We start from the raw sequence: 22,006 nt of genomic DNA, 5'->3' as shown, positions 1-22,006 counted from the left end.
TATGTGGTGCTGGGGAATCGAACCCAGGGCCTCATGCATGCAAGGCAAGCGCTCTACCACTGAGCCACCTTCCCAGCCCCCCGTGAGACTCTTATCTCCAATAAACCACCAGAAAACCTGAAGTGGTGCTGTGGCTCAAGTGGTACAGCACTCTCCTTGAGCTGAAGAGGGCAAGGACAGAGTCCAAGCCCAGAGTTGAAGGCCCACGACCACCACCACCACCAACAAAAATACTGTCTTGCTACATTATCTGGGATGGCCTTGAGCTTTTCCTGTGTAGCTAGGATTACAGGCATGTGCCACCATGTCTAGTCCTTTATTTCTTTAACTTTTTTCTTTTTTGGTTAGTTGGGGCTTGAACTCTGGGCCTGGGTCCCGTCCCTCAGCTCTCAGCGCCACTTCCGGTTTTCTGATGGTTTAATAGGAAATAAGAGTCTCCTGGACTTTTCTGCTGGCTTCGAAACACATTCCTCAGCTCTCAGACTGAGTAGCTAGGACGACAGGTGTGAGCCACCAGTGCCTGGCTTTTTTTTTTTTTTTAATTAAAAATAAATAAGAAGGTTTTCTGTGATTCTTTGTCATTCTTGTTGTGTATATGGATCCTAGAATAAAGAGATCTTTTGTAAAGAGTTCAGCCGTTTGTGATTCACGGTAGTTTTGTTGTTTTTCTTGTTTTTGTAAGTTTAAAGAGAAAAAAAGTGTTTCAGACATAACTAAATAATGATTAGATACTTAGATTAGTCTAGGGTTTGAATCAGGACCGTGCTCTCAGGCTGTCCACTAGCTTAAGGAGTTGTTTCAACTAACCCTTTTGCTTCCCTATGCTTCTCTACTGCAAATACTTAGAGAGTTAGGTATTGAAATGGAAAGGGTGATTTTTTTTTTTTTAGATGATGAAAGATTGCAGATAAGAGTCTTAAATAGCTGAGCCCAGCTGGCTCAGCGTGTAATCCTAGCTACTCAGGAGGCTGAGCTCTGAGGATCTCGGTTCAAAGCCAGCCCAGGCAGGAAAGTCCACGTGAGACTCTTATCTCCAATAACCGCACCCCCCCCCCCCCCCAGAAAACCAGAAGTGGTGCTGTGGCTCAAGTGGTAGAGCACTGTGGCTCAAGTGGTAGAGCTCTTGCCTTGAGCTGAAGAGCTGAGGGACAGCGCCCAGGCCCAGAGTTCAAACCCCAGGACCGACCCCCCCCCCAAAAAAAAAAAAAAAGAGTCTTGAAAATAGATCAGCAACTTACTATGCCCAAGCCCAAGTAACCATCTTTTAAAAATTTACAACAGATCATCCGAGTCCAGTCTCCGGATGGAGTGAAGCGGATCACAGCAACAAAAAGAGAAACAGCTGCAGCATTTTTGAAAAAGGTACTATTGGTGTGCACATTTACCGTTCAGGGTCCCCTTCACTCTTCACAGTTCACATCTGTGCTTTTTCTTCTCATTTCCTCATTTCATTTTCTTTTTTCTCCCATCAAATAGCTAATGCTCCTGGCAAAATGCTCCCATTCTTGGCAATAGTCTGTAGTGCTTTCTCCATAGAAAAACATTACTTTAGAAGTGGAGCTGTGGTTCAAGTAGTAGAATGCTAATATTGAGCAAAAAAGATCAGGGACAGTGCCTAGGCCCAGAATTCAAGCCCTTGGACTGGCAAAAGAAACAAAGGGATCTTTTTCTTTCAGGATACCACATTTAACAGTAGGATCCTCTATGATGGGAACTTGATCCTTTTATTACAGTTACTTTATTGTTGTTATTATTTAAATTTTGTGTGAATATTGGTACTGGGGCTTGAATTCAGGACCTCTAGCTCTAATTTGGCTTTTTCTTTTTCTTTTTGTTGGTTGTGGGGCTTGAACTCTGGGCCTGGGCGCTGTCCCTCAGCTCTTCAGCTCAAGGCTAGCGCTCTACCACTTGAGCTACAGTGCCACTTCCGGTTTTCTGGTGGTTTATTGGAGATAGGAGTCTCATGGTCTCTCCTGCCTGGGCTGGCTTTGAAATGTGATCTTCAGATCTCAGCCTCCTGAGTAGCTAGGATTACAGGCGTGAGCCACCAGCACCCGGCTTAATTTGGCTTTTTCATTCAAGACTGGCTCTACCATTTGAGCAAACTTCTTTTCTTTTCTTTTCTTTTTTATTTATTTTTATTTTGGCCAGTCCTGGGTCTTAAACTTGGCCTGGGTGCTGTCCCTGAGTCTCTCTGTGCTCAAGACTAGCACTCTACCACTTGAGCCACAGAACTACTTCCGCTTTTTCTTTTTTCTTTTTTTTTTTTTTTTGTCGGTTGTGGGGCCTGAACTCGGCCTGGGAGCTGTCCCTCAGCTCTTTAGCTCAAGGCTAGCGCTCTACCACTTGAGCCACAGCGCCACTTCCGGCTTTGTCTGTTTATGTGGTTCTGAGGAATCAAACCCAGGGCCTCATGCATGCAAGGCAAGCACTCTACCACTGAGCCACCTTCCCAGCCCCGTACTTCCGCTTTTTCTGTGTATGTGGTACTGAGGAATCAAACCAAGGGCTTCATGCATGCTAGGCAAACAAATACTCTACCACTGAGCCACCTTCCCAGCCCCTGGGTATTTTTTTTTTAGCATGGATTCTAGCACAATTTTTTCTGCCCTGGCTGATCTTGAACTGAAGTCCTCTGAATGTTAACCTCCTGAGTAGCTAAGCTTTCCTTCAGATGTTTATTTTTTATTTTTATGTTTTTGTTGGTCATGGAACTTGGTACTGTCCCTGAGCTCTTTTCTTCAAGTCTAGGGCTATCACTTTGAACTAAGCTCCTCTTGTTTTCTGGTGGTTAATTGGAGATAAGAGTCTCATAAACTTTCCTGTTGGGGTTCAGTTTTTTGAACCTTTATCCTCAGAGCTTTGCTTCCTGAGTAACTAGGATTGCAAGCATGATGAACTTACCAGTGTCTGGGTCTTATTTAGTGCCATTACTGAGGCTTGAATTCAAGGTCTAGGTGCTATCTCTTAGCTTTTTTGCTCAAAGCTAGCTTTCTATTACTTGAGCTGCATCTCCACTTCCAGCTTCTTTTTATGTTTTTTTTTTTGGTTGGTCATGGGGCTTGAACTCTGGGCCTGGGCACTGTCCCTCAGCTCTTCAGCTCAAGGCTAGCGCTCTACAACTTGAGCCACAGTCCCACTTCCGGCTTTTTCTGCTTATATGGTGCTGAAGAATGGAACCCAGGTCCTCATGCATGCAAGGCAAGCACTCTACCACTGAGCCACCTTCCCAGCCCTGTCTGATTTTTTTCTTTCCCCTTCAAAGACTAGGACTCAAACGTGGTATCTGTCGCTTTTGTTCATTGGCTGTCGCTCTACCACTTGAGCCATCCCTTCAACTCCTCACTTCAGACTCTTAAATGCATTTACAGAAGACCTTCACTTCTTTTGGACTACTTTCCTGTTTGTATTGGGACTTGAATGAATGGTGCACATTTCCTTAAATAAGAGTGAAATAATGAGTTTGGCTAATGAGGAACTATTGTTCTGCTAAAATGTCTTGATGTGGTGTGGTATGTGTAGTAATACTGAAATATTTTATCAAATCTGTATTGGGTCTCTTAGGTTGCAAAGGAATTTGGCTTCCAGAACAACGGCTTCTCAGTTTACATCAACAGAAACAAGACTGGAGAGATAACAGCGTCGTCCAGCAAATCCCTCCATTTGCTAAAAATCAAGTAAGTGATCACCCAAGAGACAGAACAGGGAGGAGCCTTAGCCTGTTGACTTCCTGAGGCGGCTTGGGATTTATCCTGCTTCCTCCTCCTGCTACTCTCCTTACTGTCATGTTAATTGACCACTGTTTAGGGAATCTGTTTTCTGGGCAGCAATCCTAACTGTTCTGCTGTTACTGCTAAGTAGGTCTGACTGATGTTACAGAACTCTGGAATGTATCTGGACAAGCTTCTAGTGTAGATCTGCAGTGGAGTCCATCTACTTGTCTGAGGGAAGGACTTGGCTTGGAACACAGCTCTGTGTGAAGAAATGCCATGTGGGCGGTGTGGTCTAGGAAGGCAGGCTGTAGTCCATTGTACCATTGAGGCTTTGGTGTGGTGTGTTTTGGGGACACAGCTATGTTGCTTGGCTGTATCCATGGCTTTTTACATGCTGTAAACATGGAGTTAAGTTGGATGCTGGTGGTTCATATCTGTCATTCTAGCTACTCAGGAGGCTGAGATTGTGGTTCCAAGCCAGCATGAGCAGAAAAACTTTTTTTTTTTTTTCTTTTTGTGGGTCGTGGGGCTTGAACTCTGGGCTTGGGCGCTGTCCCTGCACTCTTCAGCTCAAGGCAAGCGCTCTACCACTTGAACCACAGCACCATGTCTGGTTTTCTGGTGGCTAGTTGGAGATAAGAGTCTCATGGACTTTCCTGCCCAGGCTGGCTTTGAACCTCTATCCTCAGATCTCATCCTCCTGAGTAGGATTATAGGTGTGAGCCACCGGTGCCTGGCTCTACTTTCATCTTTTTGGTGGTTAATTGCAGATGAGTCTTGTGGACTTTTCTGACTGGGTTGACTTCTATCTGGGATCCTTAGATCTCCACTTCCTGAGTAGCTAGGTTTACAGATGTGAGCTACCAGAGTCCAATTGACTCTTGTCTCCAATAAACTGGCAAAATGCTGGAAGTGGAGCTGTCATTCATGTGGTAGTGCTAGCCTTGAGTGAAAAAGCAGTGCAAACTCAGCACTGAGGACCTGAATTCACACCCCAGTACCAGCACTAAAAAACAACAAAGCAAAACAACAGTGTGGAATTGAGTAGTTGTATCCTGTGGAGCTGAAAATGCTTGTTCTTTGGCCCTGTATAGAAGTTTGCTGACTCTGGTCTAGACTCTGTGGGCACCTGCACGTGCATTAGTGAGCAGAGTGCTTGATTTGCCTTCGTTCTTTACTCTGGTCACTAGGGGTTGGACTGAACATGTAGGCAGCCAGCCAAGTATTTGTTCATTAGTTAAAACAGTGTTCTGAGTGGTGCTATGGCTCAAGTGGTAGAACAGTAGCCTTGAGCTGAAGAGTTGAGGGACAGTGCCCAGGCCCAGAGTTTAAGCCCTATGACTGACAAAAAACAAAACAAAAAAAACCCCCAAAAAACCCAAAACCAGTGTTCTGTTTTAGTAGTTTGGCTGACAAGTTAGGATAATTAGGGAAAAAGACAACGTTATATACATTTATTTACTTGTTCTTCTACAGACTTCTTACTGGATACCTATGATTCAGATTATATCCTTCATTGTTGGTGACCTTTTCCAGAGTGACACATGTCCACATCTCCTCTTTTCTTTGAGCTTTTGGAGTTTTTTCTTTTTCTTTTGGGTGCTGGCAGTGGAGTCATGTTAGGCCTGGGTTTGAGCTTAGGTCTGGACAGGCATCTCTGAGCTTTTGCTCAAGGCTAGCATTCTACCACTTCAGCCACGACTCTACTTCTGTCTTTCAGTGAGACTAACTAAAGATAAGATTCTCACAGACTTTACATTTACAGATAAGAGTCTCATAGACTTTACTGCCCAGGCTGGTTTTGTTTGTTTTTGTTTTTTTTGTCGGTCATGGGCCTGAACTCTGGGCCTGGGTGCTGTGCCTCACCTCTTCATCTCAAGGCCAGCACTCTACCAATTTGAGCCACAGCACCACTTCTGGCTTTTTCTGCTTATGTGGTGCTAAGGAATTAAACCCAGGGCCTCATGCATTCAAGGCCAGCACTCTACCACTGAGTCACCTTCCCAGCCCTTGACAAGGCTGGTTTTGAACTGTGATGTTCAGATCTTAGCCTCCAGAGTAGCTAGTATTATAGGCATTAACTGCTGGTACTGGCTAGGCAAATAGTCTTAGCACTGAGCTATGAGCTACATCGCTACCCCTTTATGGAGATTGCTTTACTTCACAGGGCCTCCCTGTCTTTGTTCGAGTATAACAATGCCTGGGTCTGGGAAGGTGGCTCAGTGGTAGAGCGCTTGCCTTGCATACCCGAGGCCCTTGGTTCGATTCCTCAGCACCACATAAGCAAAAAGAAAAAAAAAAGCCGGAAGTGGCGCTGTGGCTCAAGTGGTAGAGCGCTAGCCTTGAGCTGAGGGACAGCGCCCAGGCCCAGAGTTCAGGCCCAACGACCAGACCCCCCAAAAAAACAATGATAAAAACAACAATGCCTCCTTCACGAGTGAACAATGCTGGTGTATGCTAAGTTTTGAGGAAAGCATGGTTGTGGCTTTTTTTTTTTTTTTTTTTTTTTTTGGGTCCGGTCGTGGGGCCTGAACTCTGGGCCTGGGTGCTGTCCCTCAGCTCTTCAGCTCAAGGCTAGCGCTCTACCACTTGAGCCACAGCACCACTTCCGGCTTTTTTCTTTTTGCTTATGTGGTGCTGAGGAATCGAACCCAGGGCCTCGAGCATGCAAGGCAAGCGCTCTACCACTGAGCCACCTTCCCAGCCCATGGTTGTGGCTTTTTAAAAATTTATTTATTTATTCATTTGTCATCATGGGGCCTGAACTCTGTGTTGCCTGGGCACTGTCCCTCAGCTCTTTAGCTCAAGGCTGATGCTAGCACTCTACCACTTGAGCCACAGCCCCACTTTTGGCTTTTTCTGCTTATATGGGCCTGAGAAATCAAACCCAGGGCTTCATGCATGCAAGGCAAGCGCTCTAGCACTGAGCCACCTTCCCAGCCCTAAAAATTTATTTTTTTTTTTTACTGCATCTCAGGCTGGTGCTGTCATCCTTTTCCTCTGCCTTTGGGGTACAGGAGTTACAGGCACACACTGCTTGACTGTGTTTTAGTTGATTTTTGGCAGTACTAGAGTTTGAACTCAGGGCCTCTTGTTTCCTAGAGAAGTGTTCTACCCCTTGAACTATGGCCCCAGTCCCCTTTATACTTTAGTTAATTTTTTTTTTTTTTGGTCCGGTCATGGGGCATGAACTCTGGGCCTGGGCACTGTCCCTCAGCTCTTTAGCTCAAGCCTAGCGCTCTACCACTTGAGCCACAGTGCCACTTTTGGCTTTTTTCTTTTTGTTTATGGGGTGCTGAGGAATCGAATCCAGAGCCTCATGCATGCAAGGCAAGCACTCTACCACTGAGCCACCTTCCCAGCCCACTTTAGTTAATTTTCTTTCTTTTTTTTTTTTTTTTTTTGGTTGGTCATGGGGCTTGAACTCTGGGCCTGGGTGCTGTCCCTCAGCTCTTCACCTCAAGGCGAGCGCCCTACCACTTGAGCCACAGTTTTAGCAAGGATTTATTTTGGCATAACAGTTAAAGTAGAGAAAAGGGAAAAAGAAAAAGGAACGTTTCCTGCTTTCCCCATAGGAAATAGGGGTTAAGATTCCAGATGATGGTTCTGTTTGTAGCTTTTTTTTTTTTTTTTTTTTACTTATTAAAAAAATGATTGTATTGTTAGTAAGATGTTGTACAAAGGAGTCACCTTCAGGTAATGAGTACAATTTTTTTTTTAGACAGTGTCACCTCCCCCCCTTTATTTTTGGTGAATTCAGGGCTTTGCACTCTTGCTCTCGTTTAGCTTTTTTTTTTTTTTTTTTGGTCGGTCGTGGGGCTTGAACTTGGGCTTTATCCTCTTCAGTTTAAGGTGAGCGCTCTACTGCTTAAGCCACAGCGTCACTTCCAGTTTTCTAGTGGTTTATTGGAGATAAGGACTGGCTTTGAACCGTGATTCTCAGATCTCAGCCTCCTGCGTAGCTAGGATTATAGGCGTGAGCCACCAGTCCCCAGCTCGCTTAGCTTTTTTACTTAAGGCTGGCACTCTACCACTTGACCCATTCGTGCAATTCCTCTTACTCTGCTCTGGGGGCACATACTTGGTTGTATCAGCTAGCAATCCTAACCACTTAGCAATAAGATGAACGAGGCCCATCTAAAACACAGGTACCCTTCAGGACCTTCCAGGTACCTGACATGCCTTTCTTTCTACACAGTCATGAAGAGTTCCTAGATATTTTTTTTTTTTTAATTTTTTTTTATTGTAAAGATACTATACAGAGGGTTACAGTTACATGAGTGAGGTAATGAGTACACTTCCACTTCCTCTTGAACATTGTTACCCCCTCCATTGTTTTCCCCCTACCATCCCCTCCCTCCCTCCCTTCCCCAAGGTTCTTTTTTTTTTTTTTTTTTTTTGATTGTGATTAAGTGATTACTTAATTTCCGGAAATTCACAGTATTGTGGAATAATGATGCTCATTTAAAGTCACAAGTTCATTCTAACTTTCTTGGAGCAAATTGTCTATCACAGTCTGTAATATATAACGGTGCTCATATGTTATATACCATATATGTGATCAGCAGCATGGGGATATTTAGTAGTGGTTCAACCAGATGAGTGGGAGTTCTTTGTTTCTTAAGTCCTGTTAGTTTTGTCATATCACCTAACATTTTGGATTCATCATCCACTTATCAGGGAGACCATGTACTGTTTGTCTCTTCGTTCTTGGCTTACCTCGCTCAACATGATTCCTTCTAGCTCCATCCATTTCCCTGCAAATGCCATTATTTTGTCATTTCTAATGGCTGCATAATATTCCATTGTGTATAGATACCACAATTTTTGGATCCATTCATCTGTGGTGGGGCATCTAGGTTTTTTTTTTTTTTACCATTTCAAAAGATAAGACATTTAAACAGCTGCTCCTGTATTATTATTATTTTGTTGTTGGTCATGGCCTGAACTCTGGGCCTGGGTGTTGTCCCTCAGCTCTTCAGCTCAAGGCTAGTGCTCTACCACTTGAGCCACAGTGTCACTTCTGGCTTTTTCTGCTTATGTGGTCCTGTTCAATCAAACCCAGGTCCTCATGCATGCAAAGCAAGCGCTCTACCACTGAGCCACCTTCCCAGCCCCTTGTTTGTTTTTTTTTTTTGTCAGTTGTAGGGCCTGAACTCTGGGCCTGGTCACTGTCCTTCAGCTCTTCAGCTCAAGATTAGCCCTCTACCACTTGAGCCACAGCACCACTTCCAGCCTTTTCTGTTTATGTAGTGCTGAAGAATCGAACCCAGGGCCTCATGCATGCAAGGCAAGCACTCTACCACTGAGCCATCTTCCCAGCCCCACTCCAGCTTTTTGATAGTAATTGTAAGTAAGAGTTTCACGGATGCTGTACACCATACACCATTGTCTCAGTGCCTGTAATCATAGCTACTCAGGAGGCTGAGATCTGAGGATTCTGATTTAAAGTCAGCTTGTACGGGAAAGTTGGGAGACTTTTTTTTTGGGTCCGGTAGTGGGGCCTTAACTCTGGGCCTGGGCGCTGTCCCTCAGCTCTTTAGCTCAAGGCTAGTGCTCTACCACTTGAGCCACAGCGCCACTTCCGGCTTTTTTTTTTCTCTGCTTATGTGGTGCTGAGGAATCGAACCCAGGGCCTCATGCATGCAAGGCAAGGGCTCTACCACTGAGCCACCTTCCCAGCCCCAAGTTGGGAGACTCTTATCTCCAATAAACTACTCAGAACAAGCAGGATGTGGTACTGTGGCTCAAGTGGCATAGCACTAGTCTTGAGCAAAAAAAGAAGCTTGGGGACAGTGCTCAGGACCTGAGTTCAGGCCCCAGTACTGCTTCCTCTCCTCCCCCCAAAAAAGTCATGGACTTTCCTACCTGGCTTTTAACTGATCCTCAGATCTCAGCCTCTTGAGTATCTAGGATTACAGGTGTGAGCCATTGGTGCCCAACCATTTTTCACTTTTTTCTTTTTTTCAGTTGTGGGCCTTGAACTCAGAGTTTGGGCACTGTCCCTGAGCTTTCATGCTCAAGGCTAACTCTACCAATTGAGCCACAGCATCACTTCTGTTTTTGGTGGTTATTTGGAGATAAAGAGTCTCGTGGCCTTTCCTGTCTGTGCTGGCTTGGAACCACGATCCTCAGATCTCTGCCTTCTGAGTAGCTAGGATTATAAGATTATAGGCGTGAGCCACCAGTACCCAGCTTATTTTTCACTTTATTTTTTGTATTTTTTGTATTTTTAAAATTGTGATTAAGTGATTACATAAATTTCACATTATTGTGAGATAGTGATACTTTTTTTTTTTTTTTTCCAGTCATGGTGCCTGAACTCTGGGCCTGGGCACTGTCCCTCAGCTCTTCAGCTCAAGGCTAGTGCTCTACCACTTGAGCCACAGCACCACTTCCAGCTTTTTCTGCTTATGTGGTGCTGAGGAATCAAACCCAGGGTGTCATGCATGCAAGGCAAGTGCTCTACTACTGAGCCACCTTCCCAGCCCCGAGATAGTGATACTTAAAGTCACATTCTAACCTTCATGAAACAAATTATCATTATCATGGTCTATAAAGTTTGTGAATTTTATAAGCTTTGACAGTACAACTATTTTTTCCATATCAGATAGCATGTACATTTCTTTCCTTTTTCTTTTTTTTTTTTTTTGTCGGTCGTGGGGCTTGAACTCTGGGCCTGGGCGCTGTCCCTCAGCTCTTCAGCTCAAGGCTAGCACTCTACCACTTGAGCTACAGTGCCACTTCCGGTCTTCTGGTGGTGTATTTGGAGATAAGAGTTTCACAGACTTTCCTGCCTGGGCTGGCTTCTAGGATTATAGGCACTGAGACAGTGGTGTACAGCATCCATGAAACTCTTACTTACAATTACTAGCAAAAAGCTGGAGTGGGGCAGGGAAGATGGCTCAAGTGGTAGAGCACTAGCCTTGAGCTGAAGAGCTCAGGGACAGTTCCCTGGCCCAGCGTTCAGGCCCCAGGAGTGGCAAAAAAAAAAAGTACACCTCTGAGCAAAAAGCTTAAGTGACAGTGCCCAAGCTTTAGGTGAAGCCCAAAGGTGGGCACAAAAAAATAAATAAAACCAGGAAGTAAACTGAAAAAGCAAAAGCAGAAAGCTCCTTAATCTTATTAAATTATTAGCAGATTAGTAGATTAGCTTTTTTCTTTTTCTTTTTTCTTTTTTTTTTTTTTTTTTTTGGGTCCGGTTGTGGGGTCTGAACTCTGGGCCTGGGCGCTGTCCCACAGCTCTTCAGCACAAGGCTAGCGCTCTACCACTTGAGCCACAGCGCCACTTCTGGCCTTTTTTCTTATGTGGTGCTGAGGAATGGAACCCAGGGCCTCAGGCATGCAAGGCAAGCGCTCTACCACTGAGCCACCTTCCCAGCCCACAAGTGGCTTTTTTCTATGTGGTTTGGTAGATGGAGGCAGACAGGAGGATTTTTACAGTTTCAACTTAGGGATCCTCAGTTCTTTAGATTCTCTTCGGGCATTTGTTTTTTGTTTTCCCCCTTTTATTTGTGACTTAAAAAATTGTTATTATAAAGGTGATGTACAGGGGGATTACAGTTACACATGTCACATGAGTACATTTAGTTATAAAGGATATTCTAACAAGTATTGTATGAAGTCTTCAAAAGGCAGATATTACTATTTAGAATGCGGAGTTCATCATAGCTGCAGTTTATTATTCTCTCTCCCTCCTCTCTCTCCTCTTTCTTCTCTCCTTCCTCTCTCTTTCTCTCTCTGTTTTTCTCTCTCTCCCCCCCTCCCTATCGCTCTTTCTGGTTGTGGGCCCTGAACTCTGGGCTCTTCAGCTCAAGGCTAGCGCTCCACCACTTGAACCACAGTACCACTTTGGGCTTTCTCTCTTATGTGGTGCTGAGGAATTGAACCCAGGGCCTCATGCATCCAAGGCAAGCGCTCTACCACTGAGCCACCTTCCCATCCTATTCTCTTTTGATATGTGTCTATAATATTCTAAAATCAGTGTAGGAAACAAAAATATTAGAAAAAGCATCCAGCCTCTTGCATACACGTACAGCTTGATACACTATACTCCATGGTGTTTGGTTTTATGTGGCAATTTCAGGCTCAGCAGCCTATGTTGGGCAGGGAGGTTCATGGCCTAGTCTCCTATTGCCCCGTGAATGACAGTGAGCCCAAAGCCCTGAGTTCCTGATCTTGGCCTTGGCCCAGAGGCAGCTCTAAGTGGTGCCCTCTTCTGTTATTTACTGCACTGCTGGGTTGGGACCCCTGGGTGTTCGTTTACTTTCTTCTTAAGAGCTCAGTAGTCTTTGTTAGAGTGTATTTGTTAAAATTGATCAGTGTCTGAGCCAAGCATTTCATAGCTGGAGAGTGTTTAAGAATATCTAATCCAGGGGCTGGGAAGCTGGCTCAGTGGTAGAGCGCTTGCTGTGCATGCCTGAGGCACTGGGTTCGATTCCTCAGCACCATATAAGCAAAATGAAAAAAGCCGAAAGTGGCTCAAGTGGTAGAGCGCTAGTCTTGAGCTGAAGAACTGAGGGACAGCGCCCAGGCCCAGAGTTCAGGCCCCACGACCGGACCCAAAAAAAAAAAAAAAATCTAATCCACTGCTTGGAAGACAGTTTGGCAGTTTTATCACCCCTGAATTTCAGAGGGGAGAGGAGGTGAGAGCAGATCTGTTAGAGTTGTTGACATGTGTCAGGCATTGACTCACCTGACCCGATCTGAGCTCCTGTGTGCCAGGAGGTTGAATGCTGGCCTGCATTCCCTGTGGGGGAGTAAGGGGCCGCCCCTTCTTCCACGTGGGACCGAGGTCCTGCTTCCTGCAAGAAGCCTAGTTAATCACGTGGAACATGCCTCAGGATTCCTTTTGTGTTTTTTAATGGAGCCCCACCTGCCCCTTTCTTCCTTTTTTATTGAACAACTCTTCCTACTCACTGATTAAAGGTTGCTAACTGTTCACATTCCCCCAAAATTGTTTAAGGTCAACTTTCTATCCCATGACGGTCATGTGACTGTTCTGTGACTGCTCCTTCTGTGATTGTTCCCTGACTACAGACTTGTCTTCAATGCCCCTATACCATCTAAAAGCGCATGGTGTGTGAATAAACTTGGTGCATAGCAGCATGGTTTGGTCCCTTTCTGCCCACCAGACACTGCGTCCTGGTCCCACTGTGTGCATGGCAGCAGCCACAGGCCTTGGAGTTCACGGGTCCTTTCAGTGCTTGCACTTCTGCCTCTGCTCCTTTGGGTTTGATGTCAGTGCTCTTCAGGGGCCAGCTGTTCTTTCAGGCTCTTTCCTGTGTGTATCTTGTTGATGGCAGCTGAATATTTTCAAATGGATCACTACAACCTTCCCCGTGTGCTTGGCTCTGAACTAGTTAGTGCTTTGAGCCATCGCTCGTGAAGCATGACTCATGATGCTTCTGTGTTGGCTTAAAGCTACAGCAGTATATGCCTGGGCCACACTATTCATTCAGGTCCTGATGGTTACCGTTTGTTGGTCATTTACACAGAAGGGAGCAGTACACTAAGCTGCTATTGCAATTGAGTCTTGTGGCAGCCTCAGAAGCACATCGAAAAAATACTGTTCCTGTAAATCTGTCCTCCAAGAGTAAAAGTGCATGGAGTCATTGGGTACTGTGCCTCATGCCTGTAATCCTAGCTACTTAGGAGGCTGAAATCTGAGGTTCACAGCTTGAAACAAGGAAAATCCCAAGCAGGAAAGACCTGAGACACTTATCTCCAGTTAACCACTTCATAGTTGGAAATGGAGCTGTGGTGCAAGTGGTAAAGCACCAGCCTTGAGCCAAAAACTCAGGGACAACATCTACAACCTGAGTTCAAGCCCTCGGACCAGCAACAACAACACATAGTATCTGTGGGTGTTTTCCATGGTGGCAGAAACCAGCACCTCTGCACCTCCTTACGTGAGGAGCTGTCCCCTGGCGAATGCTGGCGTGGTGTAGTGGCGTGCGCCTGTCACCCAGCGCTTGTGGGGCTGAGGACGGAAGGTGGAAAGAAAGTTTAATCGGGTTAGGCTGCTTAGAGAGACCTTGTCTCTAGAACAGAACAAATTGTGATTATATAAGGAACATTGGCTGTAACTGCTTTTGTGAGAGGTATTAGATGAGAAGAGCAAGATGTGAAATGTCACCTTTCTTACTGAGGAGTACTAGGGGTTTCTTTTTTCTTTTCTTTTTTTTTTTTTTATTTTTTTGTTGGTTATGGGTCTTGAACTCTGGGCCTGGGCGCTGTCCCTCAGCTCTTCAGCTCAAGGCTAGTGCTCTGTCGCTTGAGCCACAGCACCACTTCTGGTTTTCTCGTGGTTCATTGGAGATAAGCGTCTCATGGACTTTTCCTGTCTGGGCTGGCTTTGAACCTCGATCCTCAGATCTCAGCCTCCAGAGTAGCTAGGGTTATAGGTGTGAGCCACCAGGACCCAACTAGGGTTTTCAATTCAGCCTATGGCTTGGAGATGCTCTACTGATGGGCCATGGCTTCTGTAAGGTCTGCCCAGGGACACCTCCCTCCGTCTTGGTTAAGTTTCCACCCAGTATCTGTTACCTAGGTAACTGGCAGACCTGAAAGCAGTCACCTTCCCCTCCTGCTAGGTCACAGCCTGGGGACCACCTCTGGTCCCAAGCCTTCCATCTGACCTTAGGAGAGTCCCAGGTCACCTTGGGGTCCAGTGTAGCCACACCTTTCCCCCACCTGGCCACACCTCTGCCTGTCCCTGGCGTAGATAAGTTCTGGCCCAGGGATGGGTCGTCCCCTTTTCAGCCATGCCTCTCCATCATGGAGTCCTCAGATCTCAGCCTCCTGAGTAACTAGGATTATCGGTGAGAACTGCTTGAAAATTCTAGTGTTTAAAATTGGTAATTTCAAAGCTGGTTGCCAGTGTCCCTCGCCTGTCATCCCAGCCACTCAGAAGGCCGAGATCTCAGGATCGTGGTTCAAAGCCAGCCTGGGCAGGAAAGTCGTGAGACTCTTATTTCCAATTAACCACTCAGAAAACCAGAAGTGGCGCTGTGGCTCCAGTAGTAGAGCACTTGCCTTAAGCAGAAGAGCTGAGGAACAGTGCCCAGGCCCAGAGTTCAGGCCCCACAACTGATGAAGAAAAAAAAAATTGTGAACTTCATTAACGAAGAACTTTATGATTAGGGTTTGCCCTTTTCAGCTCTTAGAACTCACTGTTGAGCTTAGGCTATAAGGGTCATGTGGTAGAGAACAGATCATGCTGACACACTGTGTCTTTTGCACAGGCATGGCGATTTGTTGTTCCTGTTTCCCTCAAGCCTTGCTGGACCCTCATCAGAGATGGAGACATCAACCTCACTGGGAGTAAAGCCTTTTATTCCCAATGTGGTGGAGGACGAGATTGATCAGTACCTCAGCAAGCAGGATGGGAAGATTTACAGGAGCCGAGATCCACAGCTGTAAGTGCTCTGTATGGCTCCATTCTCCTGTGGTCTTTTTATTTTTATTTTTTTAAATTTTGAGATGGGGTATTGATATGTACTCAGCTGATTTTGAACTCTTCTCCTATCTCAGCCTCCTGATTGTTGGGATTATAGGTGTGTACCATGTTACCTGGCTTTAAAACGTTAAAGGATTTACCATCTGAGTGCTCTTGACAGCTACATTTTCACTTTTTTTTTTTTTTTTGGCTAGACCTGGTGCTTGAACTCAGGTGCTGTCCCTGAGCATCTTTTGCTCCAGACTAGTGCTCTACCACTTGAGCCACAGCACCACTTTCGGCCTTTTCTGTATATGTGGTACTGAGGAATGGAACCCAGGGCTTCTTGCATACTAGGCAAGCACTCTACCACTAAGCCATCTTTCCAGCCTTATCTTTTTTTTTTTTTTAACCTCCCACATGCTAGTTAAAGCAATCAGTGAGCTATATCCCTTGGTTATGATGATATTAAATATGTTTTATGTTGATAAATATCCGACAATGTGGAAATTTTGAGTTTGACCTTCTTAAATTTTTGATCATGGGGCTTGAACTCTGGGCCTGGGTGCTGTCCCTGAGCTCTTCAGCTCAAGGCAAGTGCTCACAGTGCCACTTCTAGTTTTCTGATGGAGGTAAGAGTCTTATGGACTTTCCTGCCCAGGCTGGCTTTGAATGAGATTCTCAGATCTCAGCCTCCTGAGTAGCTAGGATTACAGGTATATGAGCCCCAGCACCCTGCCAAATATATCTATATAATGTCTGTATCTACCTGTCTGTCTGTCTGTCTGTCTGTCTGTCTGTCTGTCTGTCTATCTATCTATCTATCTATCTATCTTTTTTTTGGTCGGTTGTGGGGCCTGAGTACTGTCCCTGTGCTCTTCAGCTCAAGGCTAGTGCTCTACCACTTGAGCCACAGCGCCACTTCTGGCTTTTTCTGCTTATGTGGTACTGAGGAATCAAACCCAGGGCCTCATGCATGCAAGGCCAGCACTCTTCCACTGAGCCACCTTTCCAGCTCCGGCCATATATTTTAATATTAAATTTCATTTCATCTTATTAGTTGAAACTTTAAAATATGTTCTATGTAAAATGTTTTAGAGTATACACATATTAAGAGATTTGAAAATTGTCCAGTGAAAGTAGGAGTCTTATATCTTCAAATCTTCTGACCTACATGGCCCTCCAGCCTCTAGGCAGAGAAGAAGCAGGTGAAGGGAATGGTATTTGGGTATCTGCCAGTATAAGAACTTGGTTTGGCTTCTTAGTAACAACAGAATGAATGTGGCATCTTGTACTGATGTGTACTCTTTAGCTCTCCAGTGAATGTCTTATTTGCAAAAGATGTTGCTCCTTTGAATAACCACTTTTGACCAGGTTTATGTGAAACGCTGGTGCTGGTGTACATTGTTTTATTTTAGAATATTTGTAATTCTTTTTAAAGAAACCAGTTGAAGATGTCTGAATTCATAATCAGTCATGCAAAATCATGTGAGCAAAGCCTATTTGTCTCTGTAGTGAGAGTCTTTTTTTGAAAATGCATCATTCTGTAAATTTGACAGGGCGCTGACATTGAGATATTTGGATCCCAGTTGCTGCATTAGCAACTTCTGTGTCTTAGATGAAAGAGCACAAATGTTCAGCCGAAGTTGGCATGGAGCTACTCGGTGGTCATAGCCATTAGCTGGAATGTCTCTTCCATTTGCAGCCCCTTCTGGGGATTCAGCACCCCCTTTCCCTGGGCGTATCTGGGCTTTTGTGGCTTCATTATAAAGCGTGGGTATGTGCATGTGCACGTGTTAATTCTGACTCGTCATCCATAGAGCTTGCATCCTACATCAGAAGGAGGCATCTCTGTTGTATTGAAATGTATAACTCACACACATCTAAGAATTCTGATCCCATTTAGGGTGGGATCTGATTGATTGAGCTTTTGGAGGATCTGCAGTTTGACATTGAGATTTCCACCATCTTCACCCTCAAACAATAAGCATGCCTCTGTTATACATGTTAATGTTCTTTTCTGTATCTGAAAATGTCCAGAGTCCTTAGAGCTAAGTGTCCTCCAGAGTGTGCATGACGTAGGCTTATTCCAAACATGGGTGGTTCATACGCCATTCTGGGTTTTTTGGTTTTTTTTTTTTTTTTTTTTTTTTTGCTATTTCTTTCTTATTGGCTTTCTTATTAATTCCTCTCTCCCACTCCAATTCCAGGGTGTGGACTTGGTGCCTCACACTTTCTCTTGATTTGTTCCCTCTAGTATTTTGCTAGTTAATTGGAGATGGACTTTGTTGCCTGGACTGTCTTCAAACCTCAATGTTTACGCTATCAGCCTCCTCAGTAATTTGGGATTACAAGTGTGAACCACTGACTATTATCATTTTACATTTATTTAAATGGGCTTGAAATCTGTCTTTTGTTGTTGTTGTTGTTGGAGGTTAAATGCAGGGCCTCATGCATCCTAAGTATTGCTTTTACTTTTTTTTTTTTTCTGTCAGTTGTGGGCCTGAACTCTGGGCCTGGGTGCTGTTCCTCAGCTCTTCAGCTCAAGGCTAGTGCTCTACCCCTTGAGCCACACTGCCATTTCCAGCTTTTTCTGCTTATGTGATGCTGAGGAGTTGAACCCAGGGCCTCATGCATTCAAGGCAAGCACTCTACCACTGAGCCACCTGCCCAGCCCTGGTTTTACTGTTTGTGTCATCTTATGCAGTTAACAACCTTGAACTGTAGCTAGGCATAGTGCGTCCTTCTTACATCAGAACTGGGGAGACGGAGGCAGGATTCCAAGTTTGAAGGAACCTGTACTCTAGATGGAGACTGTCAAGAGGGTAACGGGAAATTGGATGGATAGCTAGATAACTTCTCAAGAAATCACAGATTTGATATGTTGGTCACTTTTTTTTTTTGGGTCTGGTCATGGGGCCTGAACTCTGGGCCTGGGCGCTGTCCCTCAGCTCTTCAGCTCAAGGCTAGCGCTCTACCACTTGAGCCACAGCGCCCCTTCCGGCTTTCTTTTTTCTTTTTGCTTATGTGGTGCTGAGGAATCGAACCCAGGGCCTCAGGCATGCAAGGCAAGCACTCTAGCACTGAGCCACCTTCCCAGCCCAGTAGAGAAATTCTTTAGTGAAGAATAATATACATTTTAAATATGCAAAATGTTGTGAGACAGCAACAGAAAAATAGCCTGAGTGTTGCTGTGCCTCTCTTCTGCTTGTGCTCTCTGCAGATGCCGCCATGGCCCCTTGGGAAAGTGTGTGCACTGCGTTCCGCTGGAGGTGAGTTTGTTGAGGGCCTGCCCACTCAAGACCTTGGCTGCTGACGCCTGAGTCCCTGCATGTGGGGTGGCAAATCAAATGGTGTTTTCATTGCCTCAGCCTTGCGTGCCCACTGGTGCTGTTAGACAGCACAGAGGCTGAGCAGCCTTCTGGGGGATTATGACGGGCTAAAGCCTTTGTGGTGAAGGGCAGCTGTACCCTGTGCTCCCAGCACAATCCTTTCAAAATCTGACACAGAGCTGGGCCCGTGGGTTCATGATTGTCATTGTTTTGGTTTTCTGGACTGTGATTAATCTTTATGAGTTAGTTACTAACCAGTAACAGGGCTGGCAGGCCAGGCCAACCTAATTTTCCTCAGGCAGCTGTTTGAGTTTCACCTTTTACTGTGTGGGTTTTCTTTGTCTTTTCCAGTACTGGGGCTTGAACTCAGGACCTCACATTTGCTTGGTTGGCATTTTACCGCTTGTGCCACACTTCCAGGTGGTCTATTTTTGGTGCCAGTAATGAATGGGATTGAACTTAGGATATGCAGTTCTCACTTACCTTCCTTTTTTGTTTGTTTTTGGTTTCTGTTTTGTTTTTTGGGGACTGATCCTAGGGCCAGAAAGCAGGGCCTGTCTGTGGTCCCTGAGCTTTTTGTACTCGAGGCTAATGCTCTACCACTTTGAGCCAGAAGTCCATTTCCAGCTTTTTGGTTGGCTGACATTGAACCATAATCCCAGATCTTAGCCTCACGAGTAGCTAGCATTACTGTAGTTATGATTATAGGCGTGATCCACCTCCACCCTTAGTTTATTTGACTTTTTTGCTCAGGGCTGGCACTCTGCCACTTGACCAGTACCTCCAATCTGGCATTTTGCTGGCTAATTGGAGATGGAATCTTGCAGACTTTTCTGCGTAGGCTGGTTTTGAACTGTGATCCTATAGGTGACACCTTCCTAAGTACCTAGGATTATAGACATGAGCCACTGGCATCTGACCTGGCCTGGCTTTTGCTGGTCATTATGGAGATAGCTCTTTTTTTTTTGGGGGGGGGGTCCGGTCATGGGGCTTGAACTCTGGGCCTGGGCGCTGTCCCTCAGCTCTTCAGCTCAATTGAACCACAGCGCCACTTCTGGCTTTTTCTGCTTAAGTGGTGCTGAGGAATGGAATCCAGGGCCTCATGCATACAAGGCAAGCACTCTCCCACTGAGCCACCTTCCCAACCCTGGAGATAGGTCTTGTGAACTTTTTTTCCTGGCCTGGCTTCAAGCTTAGCTCTTCTGATCTTCCTGAGTAAAGGATTATAGATGTAACCCCCTAGGGTCCAGTGCTGGTGTTCTCACATGCTGGGCAAGCACTATACCTCAGAGCTGTATCTTCAGGCCTCTTGTGATTTATTTGCAAAGTTCTTCTGGAACTTACTTGGCTTGAAAACACTTTGCATTTAATAGGGATTAGTCTTAAGAAGATAACTGGCTCACATAGAGAAACTTGACTCTGAGCTTGAACTAGTGAGGAAGCAGCACTGTCTCCTTCACTGCCCCATGGATGCTGGCTGTGGCGGCCTCATCTGCTCCCTGTGTAGCAGGGTCCTTATGCCTCCTGTCCTGGCCAGCCTATGACTCTCACTTCCTGTGTGTTTTGGCAGCCATTCGATGAAGACTACCTGAATCACTTGGAGCCTCCTGTGAAGCACATGTCCTTCCATGCCTACATCCGTAAGCTGACTGGAGGTGCTGACAAGTAAGAGCTACTGGGCATGGGCATGGGAAAGGTAAAATCAACAGTGTACAGAACCTTGGAATCTTGGATGCTAGGTTGTCTTGCGAGTAATTGTGTTTGAACTCAAGGCCTTGTCCTTGCTAGGCAAGCTCTGTCCTATATTTTAGAAACATGGAGGAGAGTCTGTGGCAGATGCTCTGCCTCACAACCAGAACGAGCCACCAGTACCTGGCTGCTTTTGTTTTTCCAGTGTCTATTAGTACCTCTGGTTGACTAATTTTGCAATTCTTCAGCCTCCATGTCCTGGGGTTATGGGCATACATCATACATCATCATTTATTTTGATTCTTTTTTTTTTTTTTTTGCCGGTCATGGGGCCTGAACTCTGGGTCTGGGTGCTGTCCCTCAGCTCTTCAGCTCAAGGCAAGCGCTCTACCACTGAAGCCACAGCACCACTTCCAGATTTTTCTGCGTATGTGGTGCTGAGGAATTGAACCCAGGGCCTCATGCATGCGAGGCAAGCACTCTACCACTGAGCCACCTTCCCAGCCCCTTATTTTGATTCTTTTAATCCACTTGGAATGCATATGTGGCTTTTTCAAAGTCTACATCTCTGCATACACCTTACTAAGGAGAAACAGGGCTGGGAATGTGGCTTAGTGGTACAGTGCTTGCCTGGCATGAATGAGGCCGCCCTGGGTTCCATTCCTCTGTATTACCCACATACACAGAAAAAGCCAGAGGTGGTGCTATGGCTCACGAGGTAGTGTGCTCGCCTTGAGCAACAAGAAGCTCAGGGACAGTGCCCACTCCCTGAGTTCAAGCTCCAGGAATGGCCACTCCCCCCAAAATGAATAAGACTTCAGTTCTAGCTTTATACTTGCTGTCCCATCTGTGACATAGGAAGGTAGAGGACACTGAACCTAAGTCAGCAACTTTTTTTGGACTTTGCCTAATGGTATCTCTCATCCCCTCCCTTACTCCCCCCCCCCCCATTCTGAAGTGATTTTCTTTTTTTTTTTTTTTTTGGTCAGTCGTGGGGCTTGAACTCTGGGCTTGAGCACTGTCCCTGCACTCTTCAGCTAAAGGCAAGCGCTCTACCGCTTGAGCCACAGCGCCACTTCTGGTTTTCTAGTGGTTTATTGGAGATAAGAGTCTCATGGACTTTCCTGCCTGGGCTGGCTTTGAACCGCCATCCTCACATCTCAGCCTCCTGAGTAACTAGGGTTACAGGTGTGAGCCACTGGCACCCAGCTTGAAGTGATTTTTTTTTTGTGGTACTTGTGGACTTGAACTCAGTGTTTTACTCTTGTTGGATAGGCACTCTACCATTGGAGCCCCTCCTCTAGGCCCTGAGATGATTTTGTTGTTGTTGTTGTTGGTGGTGGTGGTGGTCTTGGGGCTTGAACTCTGAGCCTGGCTGCTGTCCCTCAGCTCTTCAACTCAAGGCGCGTGCTCTCCTACTTGAGCCACAGTGCCACTTCTGGTTTTCTAGTGCTTCATTGGAGATGAGTCTCACAGACTTTTCTGCTCAGGCTGGCTTTGAACCAAGATTCTCAGATCTCAGCCTCCTGAGTAGCTAGGATTACATGTGTGATCTACCAGCTCCTGGTTCCATGGCACTCTCTTATCTCTTATTAATCACTCTGGTTCAAGTGGTAGAGTGCTAGCCTTGAGCAAAAGAAGCTCAGGGACAGTGCCCAGGCTTTGAGTTCAAGTCCCAGGACTGGCCAAAAAAAAACCCCACACAGGATGAGATGTCTTCTTGGTGATATAAGTTAGATCAGTACATTTCCAACGGTGTTCAAGCATGTTAGGGTAGGGATAGGGATTAAAAAATCCATGTTTCTACGGGGTAGAGTCTCAGTAGAAGATGA

The 22,006-nt window shown here is 45.6% G+C and overlaps 1 protein-coding gene across 1 annotated transcript in view; it reads left to right on the top strand.

Annotated features, from left to right (window-relative positions):
* The window catches only part of Nploc4 (NPL4 homolog, ubiquitin recognition factor), a 68,338-nt gene that overhangs the window by 3,875 nt on the left and 42,457 nt on the right, over nucleotides 1–22,006 (top strand). The window contains exons 2-6 of the mRNA XM_070031628.1: nucleotides 1,282–1,362; nucleotides 3,565–3,677; nucleotides 14,960–15,133; nucleotides 18,377–18,425; nucleotides 20,056–20,150. Coding sequence (XP_069887729.1) covers nucleotides 1,282–1,362; nucleotides 3,565–3,677; nucleotides 14,960–15,133; nucleotides 18,377–18,425; nucleotides 20,056–20,150 — 512 coding nt within the window. The remainder of the gene's footprint in view (nucleotides 1–1,281; nucleotides 1,363–3,564; nucleotides 3,678–14,959; nucleotides 15,134–18,376; nucleotides 18,426–20,055; nucleotides 20,151–22,006) is intronic.

Source organism: Dipodomys merriami, unplaced genomic scaffold (assembly GCF_024711535.1).
Source record: "Dipodomys merriami isolate MVZ:Mamm:240054 unplaced genomic scaffold, mDipMer1.0.p SCAF_202, whole genome shotgun sequence".
NCBI classification, from domain to species: Eukaryota; Metazoa; Chordata; class Mammalia; order Rodentia; family Heteromyidae; genus Dipodomys; species Dipodomys merriami.
This window is presented reverse-complemented; position numbering and strand designations above follow the sequence as displayed.